At 32.9% G+C, this 19,434-nt stretch overlaps 1 protein-coding gene across 2 annotated transcripts in view; it reads left to right on the top strand.

The window, feature by feature from the left end:
• The window catches only part of Gfrl (Glial cell line-derived neurotrophic family receptor-like), a 210,356-nt gene extending 195,029 nt beyond the window's left edge, over positions 1 to 15,327 (top strand). For both annotated transcript variants that reach the window (XM_085659351.1, XM_035869978.2), the window contains one exon: positions 13,467 to 15,327. In XM_085659351.1, the coding sequence (XP_085515477.1) occupies positions 13,467 to 13,700 (234 nt within the window). In that variant the 3' untranslated portion in view covers positions 13,701 to 15,327. The remainder of the gene's footprint in view (positions 1 to 13,466) is intronic.
• The last annotated feature ends 4,107 nt before the right edge of the window (positions 15,328 to 19,434 follow it).

Below are 19,434 nucleotides of genomic sequence, written 5' to 3'. Positions count from 1 at the left end.
AAGAAGATTTTTGCAACATTATGTATATACTTCTCATTATCATTGTTGACAAGTGTGTCCACAAATTCTCCCCATTTTAACATCTGTTTAAAATACATAAAAATCCTTTTGGATGTAATTACAAACCGTAACCATTTCGTTTATTGAATATTCAGTATTATATTACGTCTTTATATATTTTCAAAGACAGAAGTTAATTAAATATAATAAAAACGAATTTAACGTTAATCAACAATTGAAATACATCTAGTCATTTTATCTATGCACGTTGTTATGATATAATTATATATATATATATATATATTTTTTTTTTAATTTATCAATTTGCAAATTTTCTAAAAAAAAAAAAACATTTAAAAAGATTACTTTTTATTCCTTTCTCGTTCATTTGCATAAATAAATGATTGCAGGACAACGAAATACCTTGCCTAAATTTCGTCGAAAATATGTCAAACATTTTCCAGGGAGAAAATTTATCTGCACTTTTCATCGAAGCACGTCAACCGTTTATAAAACATACGAAAATTTATACTACCACTGACTGCTAGCGATAATAAATCTTAGAAACTAGCAGTGAGGGAAGGTTAAGACGGCTTACGGTACGAAGTGTAAGAAATAAGTATTCAAGCTTTTAATAATTTAGAGACCCATTTTGACGGTAGCAAGAAAACTTCGTGACTTTATTTTTTTCCTTTTCTTTTAACACTTCTTTCCTCGACCCTTCACTTTTTCTCTTTTTCATTTTTCACGTTTCCTTTGTCTTAACGCTAAATGGATCGTTGAACGAATTATTATCCGTTATATTACATACTTACTAACATATGACGTGATTAAGGTTGAAAATTAAGAAGGTAAGAAGTACCAAAAAAAAAAAAAGAGAGGGCCAAGAGCCAAAATTATAGTGTTTGAAGAAATCTATGCGTATAACGATGTAGATATCATAAAAATATTCTAATAAATGAATAAGTAAATTTTTTTTTATGAAATTAAAATACTTTTCGTCGTAATAGTTGAATCAATTAACTACGTACGTTCTATACGCATAAATTTACAGAATCGATTCGATTCATCGGAAAATAGAAATTTGCCCCAGATTCTGGTATTGAGCTAGGTATCGCCTTAGGATTACGTGTAAACAAGTGGCAACTACGTTAGCTACAGGTAAATTTACTTATGACGCACATAATACGTAGCATACAGTTATTTACTTAGCAGTATTCGATGTGTCCGATGCTGATGTCGAGCAATAGACATTTCATGAATATGCATGAAGTATATATGTCACATTCTTCGAAAAAATTTCACGGAATTGATCGAACTAACAAATTGATTTGAGCTATCTCAAGGAGATCTAAATATACGTATAATAATCTTTACTAATGATTGTTGAAATTAATATGATCTTAGAAACATTTATGTATAAATGTCATACAAAAAATGACAAGATTATGAAATGTTTTACGACGAAATGAAAATAGAAGTAACGAAACGTACGGGAGATCTTTTTTCTAAGAATTCTAAATCGCATTTTTTTCGAATTATGAATCACATTTTTTTTTTTCGAATTATGAATTGATTTTTTTCAAATTATACTGACAGCCTCGATCGCATGCGAACAGTCTAGTCACGTCCATCAAGATTTGAAAAGATAATGAAAGGAGAGGTAATAGAATCACAATGAAAAGAAATAAAAATAGCTAGCGTGAAATATAAATCTTTTGGAATATAACGAACACGTTCACATTGAAATAAGTTCGGAAAGTGATATCACTAGAACTGAAAGTGTTCTGCGAGTATTTCGTTCGCTCGGTTACGGTAAGATCGAAATGACCGTCGTCGTTTAGAAAAAGGTGTATTCAAGAAAGAAGAGTAGTCTAACCAAAGCGATCTACTTTTCCATTCTTTCTTCTCTAGCGCGATAACATCCGATAGTACGCTTTGAAAAACTCATTCAGTTTAACTTCAAATATTCACATTTATGAAAGATTTTATATCGTTGAATCGAAACGATATCGGTTCAGGAATATATGTATGTAGAAACTTCGTGGTTTGATCTTTTTAGAAGAACTATCGTGTTTCGATTAATTTCCTTTAAAGAAAAAAACAAGTTGTCCTTTTTCTTTTTTTTTTTTCTTTTTTCTATAACAAGTTTATCTTTGACTAGAGCTTTGGAAAAGATGTATTCGATATTTAAAATTAACATCGATTCACTTTCCCTTTTTCCTCGACAGTACTTCGGTAGTTGGTAAAGGGTATAAGGGGATTCAACTTTCATTCTTTACTAAAAGGACGAGGACCAAACGTAAACGCACAGGTGTTCCACATTGATAGCGAAGACTGGCACGAGGCCAATAAAGGCACCTATGCCTTCGCTTCCACCTCCTTTTCCTTTTCCTCCTTCTCTTCTTCCTCATCCACCATCTATTCTATTCGACCGACTCGTCTTCTCCTTTGCCTTGCCTTGCCTTGCCTTGCCTTACTTTACCTTGCATTGCCTTGCCCTACCTTGTCTTGCCACATTCAAGTCCCCGTATCCGAGTATCGATCTCTCGAGCTCTCGTGACTTTTCATTGAATTTCCATGCGCCACTTAAGCGCTCGCTCGGCTCCTTCTTTCAGTCCTTCTCCTTCTGTATCCTCTCTCTTTTTCTCTTTCCATCTTCTGCTATGTCAGAGAAAGAGAGAAAAAGAGAGAGAGAGAGAGAGAGAGAGAGAGAGAGAGAGAGAAAGAAAGAAAGAAAGAGATAAACGATGGATGTCGAAATATCGTCGAAAAAAAAAGGAAAAAAAAGAAGTAAACTCGTCTTCTTCGCGAGCGAACGAGTACGCTCTTTTGCGTTAAAAAGTCAAACCTTCAAACTTGTCTCCGCTTCCTTTCTATTTCAAATCCTAAATGTACCCTTTCGTGATAACGAAAGGTTACCACGAGGTGAGGCGACTTATTGCCGCTTAAACTTCGCTCGTTTAGTATCAGCTATCTTTTTCTCCTGGCTATTTTGAAAGTTTCGCGAAAGCTTAACCATAAAGAGTTAAAAGAGAGAAAGGAAATGTATTTTCATGATGGAGAAAATGTACTATGGATGAAAGGAGAGAAAATTTATTTACATAGTAAATTATTTACATGGTAATAAATAAAAGAAGAAAAAGAAAAATAAGGGATGATAATTTTCTAATATCACATTTAACGAAACACTTTGTACAGATGCATATACGTGGAATATCTTTCATATAAAATTTATTTTAAGGGATAAAACCGATATCTTATCGTTGAATCGATAAGGTCGATCATTCTTTCGATTCGTCCTTTTATTTATCTTGTGAAACACGAGCTTTCTCTATTTCCGTATCATTCTGAAATATAAACCCATACATAAATGCATATATAACTTATCACAAGAGAACACCTCTAGAATAATTTATCATTTGAAGGAGAAATTAATCGATGCCCGAATCCAAAATACGTAGGTACCTCATCTCGTAGGTAACATATTGAAGAGAGAAGGGAAGATATTCATTGGGTAGGGGTGAATCAAGTCGCCTCGCGGCAGATTCATAATTCGAATTTGCTGTTATGCAATCACAATTATAATCTACGATTATGCAGCTCGCAAGTTGCGCGGCGCTTTGGAAGCTCGATTAGTCTTCCTCCGTTACTTGGGCGAAATTATAGGAGAGAACGTTACCGACGCTTTTGCCTCTCGCGAGAAAGGAGCTAACGCAAGAAGAGGAAGGAATGGGTGATGGTAGTGCTTGTTGGGATGGCGTTGAAGGTGGGGTTGTTCAACGAGGTGGATTTCCAGCAATGCTGCAGTCAGCCCGGCTTACGGATAATCGCGACGACGTCGACGTCGGCGCCGAAGTCACCGCTGGAAAGTTAATTAAGCACGTTCCAATAAACTTCGGGCAACGAGCGCGACGCCGACAGAGACGACGAGTAACGAGGGAAAACGACCGCGGGTAGTAGTAGCTAGCTAGGTATATATCTGTCTGTCGGTCCGTAGAGATCGATGACGAAGGGAAAAGAGTCGACTGGAATGTCAAATTAAGTATCTCGACCCCCTGTATAAGTGTCAGCGAAATGCACCCTCTACCGAGATGGGACCGACATCTTTCATTAAAAGCTCACCGCGAATGCGAAAGATCGAGCGTACGTGCTTCTCATCGTCTACAGCGATCTTTACGACAAGGAGAATCTCCTTTACCGCTTCAACGGGATTACTTTTTATTACCTTATCACGAATTGCTAAGAAATTTCATAATTTTTTCTCTATTGTATCCTCAAAAGACAGATCTTCATTTATACATTATATATATATATATATATATATATATATATATATATATATATATATATAAATTTTAATTACTAATTAATATAAGAATTGTATACGATCTCTTTCGAAATCGAATCGCTTTTGAAAACGTACCTTTCGTTTAATGTATTTTCGTCTTTAAGGAACTATCTATCGGAATAAGATAATTTAAATGCACGCTTATGCAATCCCAAAATAGAATTTTCTATTTCTTAAGAAAAGAAAAAGATTACTGGCGCATCGATCGATTATATTGCATTGATTTTACTCTAGCAATAGCTTGAACATTGTATTCAAAATGTAGTTGATTCTTTTCGATAAGAAAAAAGGAATAAGTAGTGATAGTAGTTGTGAATTCGCTCGATAATCGGAATAAGCACGAGTCGCGGACTGAATCGTTTCAACTTCGTTCCCCAAAGCAGGTAATTATTCTGATTCTTCGTTTTTACGAATGGCATCCATTCAACCGTGCGTCCCATTTGTCTCATAGAATACGAGAGAAGGATCGACAACGTTCGCCGATTTACGTCTGTAGAAGGTTTGATTTCGAATTAGGCACGACTCCATTCCAGTCGTTGATTCTTCGACTCTTTGAATTATCGACAATGCTTTCCTCCACCTACTTTTCCCCCTTCCTCTCAACGTTACAATCGACAAGATTCTTGCGCGCGCGAGGGTTTAAGGCCACCCCTCGATGAGCATTCGATTCTGATTCAGTCATTTCACTTTTCTTTTATTTTTCTCTCTCTCTCTCCCTCTATATATATATAGATATATATATATATATATATATATATATATATATATATATCTTCTCAAACAGTCCTCATCTAACATGGCTATATAAGTATACGAATTCATGACCTCGTTTCGTCGTCCTTTAAAAACTCTCTTCTTGAAGAAAATGATAGAAAATGAAAGAACGATAAACTTTTCAACTTTTTCAAAACCATCGTCTGCTTTCATTGATTCAATTTTATGATAGTAAGAAAGAGAGAAAGAAAGAAAGAGAGAGAGAGAGAGAGACAGAGAGAGAGAGAGATTGTTGAATAATGAAAAAAGTAATTAAAATATGTAGTAGATGTCGTTTAAGATTTTATTCGATGGCTTGCCGACCTCGTATCATGAAACAATTTCGTTAAAATTCAACGTTTGTCTTTTATTACGATCGGTTTATAGATATAATGATAATTCCAAAATTGTCCATTGAATCGTAAAAGATATATAATTAATAAATATAAAATATAATATCGCCTCGTATATCAAATAAATGTATAAAATCGTAAATATCTACATAATTGATAAAAATTTTTTTATTATGGCTATAAACTTTTTCCATCGATACGTTATCGACCACATTATTAATTTTTTAATAAAATAATCATTGTACATTAAGGATATTTTTAATAATCTATTATTAGAGTTTGCCTTCTAATGGTAAATGATGATCTATTTTATTTCAAGGGAAAAAATTTCAATGACATTTACAAATACCCTTTAAACTTTGTTCATAACTTTTGCATTATTTTTGTTACATTCGTCTTTTCGTTCGAAAGGTCCTTAGATGCTTTTGAACAATACGTATCTCGTTCCTAGTGAATGGACAGATCGAACGAGGTGGCATAACGCCGAAAGGCTATGCGACTGCATCCGTTAGGTGAGGCCATTAAGGCATTGAGACCTTATCTCAATGAAGTCGACGGTATCGCTCGAAGAGAGTGGGACTCTACTTCTGGCTTTATCGAGTTGCTGCCTCGATAGACGACAATCGAACCGAACCGACGTTAGAACGTCGACAAAGCCATGGTTCTTCGACGTATCGATGAATTTCTCGTCACGATTCCCACGAATGAAGAGAATTGTTTCAGCCAAGAAATAATACCTTTTCTTCTTCTTAATAAAAGAACTCGAATGACGATTAGGAATAAACGTTAGAGATAGATATATTTAATATGAATCCATAAAAATGATAGTAAACTCTTTGAAATCGAGTATAAACATTTCTGAAATAGAATGAATATAGATCGCGAAATAATGAATCGATCGAGAAAAATTAAATACGTATAATATAAAGTGTTCGTTTAAAAAACAAAAAAAAAAAAAAGAAAAAAATGCAAATCAATCGTAATAGTAGCGAAACATTTTATTGGAAAAAAATTAAATGTATACGTTTATCCAATGATTATGCAAAATTGTTAAATAGTTTTTATGTCAATTATATAATGTATCATACATAAAAAATCGAAAAGAATTTTCAAATCGCATTTATCGACAATTGTCGCTTTTTAACAAATAAGTATGAAAATATTTTATTCATATTAATAACCAAAATAACTTTATTCCATATTGAAAGAAATATAATCATTTCGAAGTCAAAAAAAAAAAAAGAAAAAAAAAACTAGTTAAAAATATTACTTTCATCTTAATAGTTTCAAGAAGAGAGAAAAAAGGAAAGAAAGAAAAACTTCTTCGTCATTTTCATTACAAGATCGTTTCGTTCCTTTATAAGTCATAAAAAAGGAAAAAGAAAAAATGATCGAGAATAATCGTGAATTTTATGATAACTTAGAAAAAAAAAAAAAAAAAAAAAGAAAAAAGAAAAACAAAACAATGAAAAAAAAGTAAATCTATCGTATGTACGATAGTGTATGAAGTCGTGTCAAAAGAAATAAAAGAATGAGTAGAAATGAGTCAATCTGATAAAGTGCACTGTCCCATGGCTCGTACGAGGATCGAATAGATATAACTATGTATGTTCATATATACCAATACATGCGTATCTATACAGATATACATAGAGTATAGATTTCGATGAAATTATTATTTCAGTATAGGTCCATTTGTTTTTCGAGTATCGAAAGAAGATGACTAAAGTAGAGTGAGTAATATTTTCTGCTTGATGCGTTAGCGATGTGCATTCCCCGGGGAATTCAGTATGCCTCGCCCGGCCGTCGCTTGCACGCGAACGCAGCTTTCACGTAACAGAAACAATTCGCTTCTACCTTTCGGATATCCGACAGAGACTGCTTCGAAAGAGGTTGGAGTGGGCGTAGGGGTGGATAGGTGGAGGAGGGGAGGGAAGAGCGGCATGGGAATGGAGAGAGGTTCGATTAATTTCGCCCGGAGGAACGAACGGGTTTGATTTTCGAATGAAAGAAGCGCGAAAGGAGGGTGGCGATGGCTGCAAAGGAAATGACAGCTACGACCTTTCAACATGCAAACACAAGCTTCATTATCATCCCAAAGGTAATTAACTCGTGATACGCGATAAGCGTAAACGTTATGTAACGCAAAAAACGCTTTGACCTTACATATTACATCGATATAATAACTGACTAGTTACATTTCATAAATATAAAAATAATTTTAATATTCCTCTCTCTCTCTCTCTCTCTCTCTCTCTCTCTTTCTCTTTCTCTTTCTCTCGTTCTTTTTCTCTTTCTCTTTCTCTTTCTCTCTCTCTCTCTCTCTCTCTCTCTCTTTCTCTTTCTCTTTCTCTCGTTCTTTTTCTCTTTCTCTTTCTCTTTCTCTCTCTCTCTTTGTTCTCTCTTCACTGTTATCGATACCAGTGATAGCTAAATGAAACTAAAGAAGATTGAAAAAAATATCAGGAAAGAATTTATTATTTAAAGAAAAAAATTAATATTCTGAGTTAATAGAAAAACTTACAAATTTAGAAAATCAAAAGAAATGAATTTCATAGACGTCTCTAATAGACCAAGAATAGAAGACCGATACGCTAGAAAAATAAAGTAAGCTTTTTCATTTTTAAGTCAAGTCCAAATGGTTATAACCATACCTTAAGAAATACTAATATTTTTGATGTTCTATCTTCCTCTCTACTGTTGTGCTAACAATAAGCTCTCTTTCTCTCTCTCTCTCTCTCTTTATTTTCTCCTCATTGCTATCGATACCAATAATAGCTAAACGAAACTAAAGAAGATTGAAAAAAATATCAGGAAAGAATTTATTATTTAAAGAAAAGAATTAATATTCTGAGTTAATAGAAAAATTTACAAATTTAGAAAATCAAAAGAAATGAATTTCATAGACTTCTCTAATAGACCGAGAACAGAGAACCGATACGCTAGAAAAATAAAGCAAGCTTCTTCATTTTTAAGTCAAGTCCAAATGGTTATAACCATACCTTAAGAAATACTAATATTTTTGATGTTCTATCTTCCTCTCTATTATTGTGCTAACAATAAGCTCTCTTTCTCTCTTTCTCCTTCTCTCTCTCTCTCTCTCCCTACTTTTTTTTCTCTCTTTATCCATATTGACATAAGTAACAAAATGTAATGATTTTTTAATTATACGAGTTACGTTGTAAAACGTGATAAGTAAGTTTATATGAAAAAAAAAAAAAATTGGTTAATAGTACCGACTACTATCGTCTAGTGCGGATTGCGCACGTTTCTACCACAACGTGGTCCTTTGTTCGGTCAGAAAAGAAGGAGATATCCAGGAATACTATAAGAGAGAGGCAACAGTAGGAATGTAAAAGGGAGTTCTTTCATTTTTAAAACAGTCCGACAACGTTGCAGCGTCACAAGAGCTTTGGAGTTTAAGAACGGGTCGGACTGAACCCATGAAACGAGCGGAAAGACTCTTTAATGCACAACTTCCTTATTTTACATGTTTCAAATGGGTACAGTGATTTTGCATGAAATGACGTAAAATATAACTTTTCACATTATTACGTTTTAAAATCGAGATACTTCAATCCTGGATTTGCATAAACAATAATTAATTGATATTTGTTCGTTGATATTAATTTATTTATCCATTTATTAAATAATTAGATATAAGAATATTGTAAGTGAAAATAATGGCAAAATTATATTTTCATATTATTTTGTATGGAATTTAATAAAATACCTAAATCATCGTTCGACGTTCACATTAAATCACATTAAATATTAATATATTGTAATTTTATGATCACAAATATTTAATGGATTAAAGTTAATTAAAGCGATTTCTAAATTCGATATAAATTAAGATAAATAGTTTAAATATTAAAGTAGATTTTTTGATGTTGTCTATTGACTCTGACGTATTCCCTTTATAATTCTCGACTTTATAGTTCACAAGTACTTAAATCATTCCCTATTAATTCCATTTTTATTCTAATTTAATTGCTCGTTCTTTTATACTCGAGAACTCGCTATTCGATAAAGACATCATGACGTAGACTTACGTCTTTGTCTCTCCTTTTTCATACTCTTCCCGTTCACTCCACTATACTCCTTCATTTTCTTCGATCAATTTTTTTTCTTTTTCTTTTTCTTTTTCTTTTTTTTTCTTTTTTCTTTTTTTTTTACACTTTTTCTATTGAACGTTAACTAAGTCTCGACGTCGTTATCGATCAAGTGGACACTCCAGATGTCGGAGTGTTGCCCTTTCTTCAACGAAAGAATTCTTTTACGCGACCATTAAAACATTCGTTTATAGTTACTACCGGCACTAATGCACGACTTTTACGAGACTACCAACCGCTGGGATCCTCTAGCCGATCCTGTTGTCGTAAAAATTTATATTCGATAAAGAATATTATTGTTTCACGCACTTCTCTGCATTATTGACCGTTCGATAAACCATACAGTATTTTAATATAAATTATTAAATAGGAAGAAGTTACAAGTGTACGAATTTGAAACGAAATATCGAATGAAAGAGAACACGGGAGATAGGGAACAAGAGATAGAGATAGAGTTACAGTAAAGTAGTATTCTTATCGTTGGCGTACATCTTTCCCATTATCACGTCATTATACATTGATAACATTGTTCGACGACACGAGTCGCAAACGGGTCTCGTTTCGAACTGTAAACGAACGTCGCAAACACAATCGTTTCAGATATCGAACATTTCTCTCTCTGTCTCTCTCTCTCTCTCTCTCTTTCTCTCTATCCGCCTATCTACCTATCTATCTCTCTCTCTCTCCCTCTCTCTCCCTCTCTCTCTCTCCGTTTTCAATCGAAGTTTAAGTATGAAATGGAAAGGGGGTCAGTGGAAGACGTCGCCATCCTATAACAGACCTCTCGGTTCTTCGTTACTACGAATCTTCTCTCTCTCTCTCTCTCTCTCTCTCTCTCTCTCTCTCTCTATCTATCTATCTATCTATCTATCTCTCTCTTTCCCTCTCTTTCTCTTTCTCTTCATCTTCGCATACAAGACTGCGTTGACCTAATCGTTTCTCTCCCGAGAAATCCAATTAGCCGACCATTAATAAGGGATTCCCTCGGAGGAAGAAGGATAATGGTTTACCTGTCCTATGAGAAACGCGAATGCACCTGCAACAACGGTTAAGACACACCATCGCGATGCCATCTTACAACAGCTTCTCATTCGCATATCTCCAAACGTATATAAATAGAATCCTTTGCTTCGCGGATCGTTTCCTAGGGAGGAAAGAGAAAGAGATATCATTAGTTCTCAGAATCCTCTGGTGGATCTAGAACGTTATTCACTCCTTTGGAAAGTACGATCCTTAGTTTCCTCTTGTTCTCTCTCTCTCTCTTTCTCTCTTTCTCTCTCTCTCTCTCTCTCTATCTATCTATCTATCTATCTATCTATCTATCTATCTATCTATCTATCTATCTATGTATCTATCTATCTATCTATCTATCTATCCATCTCTCTCTCTCTCTCTCTCTCTCTCTCTTTCACTATATCTAAATCATCATATTTAATTAATTTTAATGAATCTATACTGATATTTAATGTGAAATGATTTATCGAATTAGATGAATACAAGTTCGACGATAAGGAAGAAATTTTAATAGGAAATATATCATCGAATGGAAAGGATCGAGTTTAGCGATTCGATTTTGAAATATCCCTGGAGATTGGCTTACAAAGTATTTCTATAGGATATTTCACCTTTGCTCCCTTGAAACTCCGTTGCTTACATGCGCATCTAAATATTTAGTTGTATTATATCGATAAAAGGGATCCAGCGGTAATAGACGAGAACGTTCGTAAATTATAGCGGGGTATCGAGCTTCCGCAGAATTCCGTCGGTATGCCGCAGCCCCGTATTAATTAAACCGTGACTCGATGGTACACAAACACAAACACACACTCTCTCTCTCTCTCTCTCTCTCTCTCTTTCTCTCTTTCTGGTATATATGATCTTCTTCATAGATCGCGATCTTTAGTATAAAACTTTCTCAACGAAAGGTAACTATATTCTCTAGTTACGTTAATCGCATTAATTAAATCTTGCCTAAGTAGGTACATCGCAGGTACTCGTATTGCTAGATATATTTCAAATGTCAACTCTAGATCAGATATTTCTCAATGTCTACTTATACAAAAATATTGAATTATTTATATGAGTCCGCGTCTTGGGAAATTAATTATGAGACATAAAAGATATCGTCGTAATTCGTAATTTATTAAGAAAATGATATTATGAATAATACAGATGGATAATTAAGATCGATTTTATTTTTAATATTTTCATATAATACTATTTATTTTTAATCCTTTATCATAATTATATTTCACATCGTTATATATTAAATATATAAATATCATTCTCTCTTAATCATTGTCAAATATTATATGATTATATTAATATTTTTTATAAGTTGACGTAAACTTTTATTTTGCCATTTCATCCTAATTGAACAAATCGTAATACTTGCATCGTCAAAGATTTAGAATCTGATATAACAAAGGAAATTTTACTAAGCTTGCCGTGCTGTAAGATCGTCGATTCTCGTGTTCCATAATTAACACGCTACGTGCTAGGAGGAGTTCGAAACCGGTAGCAATTAGTGTGAGCCGATATGTAAAATGAATTATCGCTTTGGGTTTTCACTGGAATCCCCTGCTTGGATTGTTATTGTCCCCGTTCCCCTAACGTTTTATTGAATTACAAGATAAAAGCTGATGCGTGGATATGGGAATAATGCGATTGTTCAGGATGTCATACTGAATTTTTAAAATCACCACGCACCGAATTCATCCTCGAGCAATTCCTATAGTTATAGATTAATATCGTTAATAAAAAAACATGTCATATGACGAGATCAATAATATATTATTATACATATATAAATACTTGACATAATGTTAATGTATGAAAATAATAAATTTATAAATATACATATATATATATATATATATATATATATAATTAATGATTTTAAAATTATATAATAATTTAACACGCAATAATATAATTCTCTTCTTTAAAAAATGATAAAGGATATCGAAAAATTAAAATTAAATTAAAGGTAATAATGAAAAAGGAAACATTTTAATAGCAAATTAATGTAAAATGAAATATCGAAAATGATACGAATAGAGGAGAATAAAGAACATACCTATTGCGGTGGAATAATGTCACCGATAATACTTTCTCTATCTTTATCGATGAAAAAATTCAGTTCCTGAGAAAAGGCGGAAAGGGAATTTAATTTCATTGAATATCCGACGTTCGGTAAAGGACTTTTGCAAAACGAACGAGGATGCCAAATACGAAGACGAGGACGTAGAGAGAACAAGGACGAGGAAGACCTGACGCGTACTCTTCTCGACGTTTCGAAATCTCAGTGACGTCGAAATCTCGTCGTGCCACGTGGCGCACGATGTGCGTCGCGTACATTTCCACCATATCACCCTCTCGCACACCCTTTCCTACCCACGAAAAATATCACCAAAAATCGTTCTAGCCTCAGTTTCCCTATCCTATGCCGGAAATTAAAGATTCAACGAGGCGAAGGTAATTTCGAAGTGAAGGAGTAGGACAAAGAGAGAAAGAAAGTAAGAGAGGGGTGAGAGAGAGAGAGAGAGAGAGAGAGAGAGAGAGAGAGAGAGAAAGGAAAAACTTGAAAAGGGATAGCGAGAGTTGAAAATAGAAATCGATGCTGTGACTTTATGAACAACGATAACGTGTTATGTTTCACGATGTTGAATTTGCGAAGAAACATGACATAAGAAAACATTATTCGTCAAAATATTATCATTGAATAAATACTATGATAATTTTATCGAATAACTCGTTCGTAGATATAATTTTTTTGTATTTTTATATAAAGTGATATATATATATATATATATTTATACATTTTGTGAAAAATATTATTTATTTGTATAAATACTTGTACTCGTATGTTAAACGTAATGATTTTCTTTTCAGGAGGAATGCGCTTCCATGCTGGAGGATTTGAGCCAGAAGATCAATAATAAGCATCATGAAGTTCACACGCATCCTTTACTCTCGATATTCAAGATGGCCGAGGTCGCGGTTAAACTACCCTATAGCAACGATGGTAGAAGCATGTCAAGGTCATCGAGTTCTATCCTCCTACTCGTGCTCCTCGCGTGCAGCGTTCTCGCGTCCACTTCGACGTGTCTCGCCAACGATTCGTGACACGTATAAAGTTACCTATTCTAGAAGAGAAGGGGAAAAAGAGCCTCGAGTGTTTAAAATATCAACGACGATTTAGGGACATGAAAAAGTGTCAGAAAGAGTTTAATGAAAAAAGGAAAGAATGAAAAATGATGTATGCAGATATATGTGGGTGTGAATGTGTGTGTGTGTGTGTGTGTGTGAGTATGTGTGTATGTATGTATGTACGTATGTATGTATGCGCGTATGTACGTTTACGCGTACGTTTTCGTACGTATATGTATGTATGTTTGTATCTGCCTGTATGTGGTGCGTAGATACTTGCGTAAAGAAGTTTAATTCATCTTTTTCGAGAAAGATATAAAATGGCTATCTGTCTGACTATCCAAACTTGTTCCTACAATCGAGAATCGAACGACACTATAAAAAACTAAGCCAAATAATTTTCCGTGTAATAGATTACGGATAAACATATACCATATATGTGGTAGTATTACAATAAGATCGTAATAAGAAAAATCTCTGTACGTGTTACGTAATGTAAAAGAATATGACAAAAGAGGGAAAGATTTATTTTCTTATATGTTTCTTCTCGAGTCTATTTTCATTCACGTTGTATTTTGAAAATATTGATTGAAGAGAAAATAGAATAGCAAAACCGAATTATAGTCGCGTTGTCATAAAATCGAACGTATAGAAACAGCTGCAGTTATCTGCTCGATCTCGATGCAAAACGTGCTTTTTCTGATATTACATTTTCAATAAGAAATAGATCACGTATGAAAAAAGTGAGCATAAATTCAAATACATAGTTCGCTGCTGGACCGGCGATAATATTACAATATCTTCCAAACGATCTTGGCTAATGTAAAATCCTGTCGCGATAATTATATTGATCCAAAATAAACTACGACACGATATCAGCAGAGTTCAAGTTCTACTCTAAAGGAAATTATGAAAAATCTCCTAAGGCATGAACGATTCTATAATTATTGGAGATAAAATCAAGTACGATACTCGATTGCCTGGAATGACTTCGTTTGTATAAATCGAATGAATTAGAGAAAGAATGAAAGGGAGGGAGAGAGAGAGAGAGAGAGAGAGAGAGAAATAGAAAGAAAGAAAGAAACAGAGAGTCTGTAAATGACTAGCATTAATTAATATGTATAATGAATTAATCTACAAGCTCCTCCCATACTGGACCATTAGGTGTGTTTGTTAAAGTTGAAACTTGAAGCGCAAATAACGCGTCTTCAGGTTAATCATATGAGGCTCCGAATATTGTAGATCGAATTATAGATTGTTAATATAGATATAAAATAAAGGTGTAAAAAATAGAAGTAGATACGCTACGTAAAAAAAAAAAATAAAAAAAAAAAACAAAGAGAAGTTATCGGGATTATACGAGTGGTATTTTTAAAGCCACCTTAGATATCGTGTAATCATTATACTCAAGAAGGTGGCTCAAATTTTCCTAAGCTGTTATATCCAATGTATGACATTAACAAGTAATGCGGGAATTTGCGATCTCGAACGATAGATAAAGCGGAAAGATCGATGAAGTAACGACGTAGGAAGCAAACATACGAAAAAAATTAATTATTCACTTACATATATACAAACAAAGTATACATATATATATATACAAATATACACACACATATATATATATATATATATATATATATATATATAAGAAATAATAATAATAATATATATATATATATATTATTATTATTATAAACCCATATTAAATTTAAGTATGCAAATTTATTGTAGCTAAGGAATGAAAGCATCGACGAAAGCATGGCGCGGATGTCCACGCTGACAAACATCGATATAATAACGTTTGTACATTGAAACTTTGCGCTGTAGTGAAAAGTTAAGTTTATTATAAAGAAATTCGTCAATTTAGAAACTTGACTAATTATATGTACAATCGTATTGGCATATATGTGATGCGACGGATATGAATGTATGCGATAGAAAAATTATTATTCGACTCACGATCATCCCAACTAAATACGAAATAATCCTATGCACAAAAGATATTTTAATATCCTACTATTTTGTTATTTTATTTTTTCGATTTTTGGCAATCATCGCATTACACATTCACGTTAAGTGAATTCCTTCATTATTCATAGATAATCAATGTAGTGGTATTTCGTAAAAAACATTTAATCGGATTGTCTCGATGCATTCGCTATTAATTTATACGGGGAAAAGCGTTAAAGACGTATTCTTCTGTTTTATAAAGGTATATAGGTTGTAATTGTAATCGAGTACAATGCACGGCACAATATTGCAATCTACTCGACAGGCACAATGTGTTAATTTTGACGAGAAGAGAGTTGGGATGTACGCGAGCGAGATTGAATGTACGTGACGTGGCTATCGGAAAAGCAATAATGTATAAAGTTTATGATCCACTGGCACATTGCTCAAAGAGATAGAATATGTAAATCTCATGTTATATATACATATATACGATAACACATATACATCCAGGTACAATACGAAGAAGAAATTCGCGTACGTGTTAAATAGATAAAAAATTCGTGGCTGGTGTCCGAACAATCGTCCAAAACGATCCATTTTGGAGTGACCAAACGTGCGTTCGTAAAAAGAAAAAGCATAAATGATCAAAGTCGATGAAAAACAAAAAGCTCGTTCGTGTTGTAATCAACCGCTGAATTGTTGTTGAACATATTTTTGCGGTAGTTTAAGAAGGCATAGATACGCTTGAATCTATCAAGAAAAAAAAAGAACATAATAAAAAAAGAAAAAAAAAAAAGAAAGAAAAAAAAAGGAAGGAAAACAAGTATCTAAATTTTCGTTATCTTTGATCATTGTATTCGAATAAAGTCTTTAAGGATTTTGCTTGGTTCAAGCAAAGCGTAACATCGAAAGATTCTACTAGATTGTGTCCATTGAAATGAATCATTTTCATTCTCTCCATCGTACAACATTTCTTTGAACAATTGCTCTCTCGTTGTATAGTGGAATTGTATAAATAGTTTTATCTTATATATTTATTCGTACAAAATAAGGTAATCGCACTATACGATAATATACTTAATAATGCTATTTGTTAATTGAAAAAATGAGAGTGTCTCTGATAATTATATTAGACGAGTTATTTTCACGAAGCAAAAAATGTAACGTTCTTCCATTCATTTATCGATTCTAAAAGATATTTTTCTTTTTTTATTCTTGATAATATCACACGTTAGATTGCAAAAAATTCTTGATGATCTTCGGCCTAATTACACACTTAGCATTCAATAGTTTTATTTCTATAAAGTGATTTAAAAGTTCTTATGTGAACCGTAAATTGTTTTATAGGTGATCTTAAAAATCAATTACTCTTTTGCGAGACAATCACGAAAAAAAAAGTAATTGATTTTTAAAATCATTTATGAACTTTTGATTCATTAAAAAATTTTTAATCCGCCCTGTATTTTAAATATACGAAAGTAATACGAAGTAATAAAATTCTTGAGTTAATATTTGAGAAGAAATTCGAATATATTCGAGCTTCGTGAAAATGGCAGAAAAATTGAAATATTTCTCTATAATAATTGAAAAAAAAAAAAAAAAATAAGAAAAAGAAGATTATTTATACGTAATTTTACAAAAGCACACAGCTAAGCGATCGTTGAACGTGCAACATTATATATTTGATCATAAGTTGTCTCTTCCATATAATTTACTCGAAAAACAAAATGAGAAAAAGCCAAAAATTGCAAGAGCAACAAAAAAAAAAGAAAAAAAGAAAAAAGAATAGAAAATTAAAGAAAGAGAAAGAGAGAAAGGAAGACACAGAGCAGTGATTACGATGAAGAGACCGATACGATAATAAACTACGGTGGTTCCAATTGAACATATCAAGGCCTCTTAGAAAAGGCTAGCCAATGCGCGATTTTACTCTGGTTTCAAATAGATTCAGTTTTTTCGAAGCTTTTTTCAAACGAAGAGGACACGATTAATAGAAAAAAAAATAAATAAATAAATAAATAAATAAATAAATAAATAAATAAAATATAAAAGAGAATGATTCGTTTGCTGGATATTGCTAATACGTACGAACCATTTCGAGAATAATCGCATTTGAATGTTTGGCCTAATTTTAACGCATTAAAAAATCAAAAGCGAAGAATAAGACTAAAAGGGAAAAAAGAGAACATATGGATGATAATAATTAATTTAATATTACATATCCAAAAGAAAAAAGAAAAAAGAAAACAAAAGGTTCATACTGCAACAATAAACGTTTCGAGACGTGTTATTATCGAAGCTCCTGTTAAACGAATCATTTTATCGTACTATGGTAACATTTGTGGCAAGGGTCAGATATCAATTTTCCACAAGATGCAAGCGCTAACGTGTCTTTAGAATATTTCAACGTTCTAGATAATAAAATTCATCCATTTAAAAATTCCTGCCTTACCGATGAAACAGAACGTCATGGAAAAGGTAATGATTATCATACGTCTATAAAGTAGAATCTTTTTATTTCGATTGTCTCATCAACCGGGACATTAAAGTGTCGTTTATTTATTTTTCATTTGAAAATCCACCAAACTATAGAAATGGGAACATCTTCATGAAGAATTCTTATGAAATAAAACATTTAATATGTCTATGATCGAAACGACGATAATCTTATAAATGATGCTCCGTCGATCAAACAGAACAAAAGGTGAAAGCTCGTTCCTCGTGAAACATACACAACACTAACACACATGCAGAAATGCATACATTTTATGTGCATATATACATATGCATATTATATCACAAGTATAAAATACGCGAACCATATAAATATACATATATACAATACTATATATATATACATACATATATATATATATATAAACATATATGTACATATTTTTTATTACTTGAAAGACACTCTGACCCCGGCCACGCGTGCAATGTGTAATATAAACTATAAGACTATCTTATATGTAAACATATTCGTAAGTAGCGCACTGCTATAAGCATGCTTAAACCTTCCTAAACGACTCTGGTACTCACTATAACGTGTGTTCGCTATCGCTCCTAATCTCGCATAGGCGAGCGATTATTCGAGTATTTGGGCAAAGTCGGCGACCGGTTTATATAGGATAAAAAAAAACAAAAAAACCAAAAAAAAAAATACATGCGAAACTATGTTTTTCGTCATATAAAAATAAAGAGAAAGAGACTAGATTCTATATTGTGAAATATCGATCGAATTTTATCTCGGCTATCGTGATTAGTGTACCCTAACTATTAATAAACAGTTGTTTAGATTAATGTGATTATAATTGCGGTTCTCTCTCTTTCTCTCTCTCTGTCTCTCTCTTTCTCTCTCTCTCTGTCTCTCTCTCTCTCTCTCTCTCTCTCTCTCTCTCTCTCTCTCTGTCTATATACAAATTTTTAGAAATCTGTTTTATGAAGATTTATCAAAGAAAATATTCTAATTGGATCTAATGATCTTCGTGAAAAATTTGCTTCCCAATAAATTTCCTTTCTTATTTCGTCGCAATAAATCAATGAAAAGGATTTATAAACAAAGTTTTATCTAATACGAAAAGATCTTCAGAGAGAATAGAAAATACGATAATCCGTCTTTGCCTAAGAATCTCTTCGTTTTTGAAATCACCCGTAGAGGAAAACCCATAATGTAACGTTGACTGTATATACATATTATACACAATATATAATACACATACACAATAGGTATACGTACCTAATCAACTAAATA

This window comes from Vespa mandarinia, chromosome 9 (assembly GCF_050613455.1).
Source record: "Vespa mandarinia isolate Hongniang chromosome 9, ASM5061345v1, whole genome shotgun sequence".
Taxonomy (NCBI): domain Eukaryota; kingdom Metazoa; phylum Arthropoda; class Insecta; order Hymenoptera; family Vespidae; genus Vespa; species Vespa mandarinia.
This window is presented reverse-complemented; position numbering and strand designations above follow the sequence as displayed.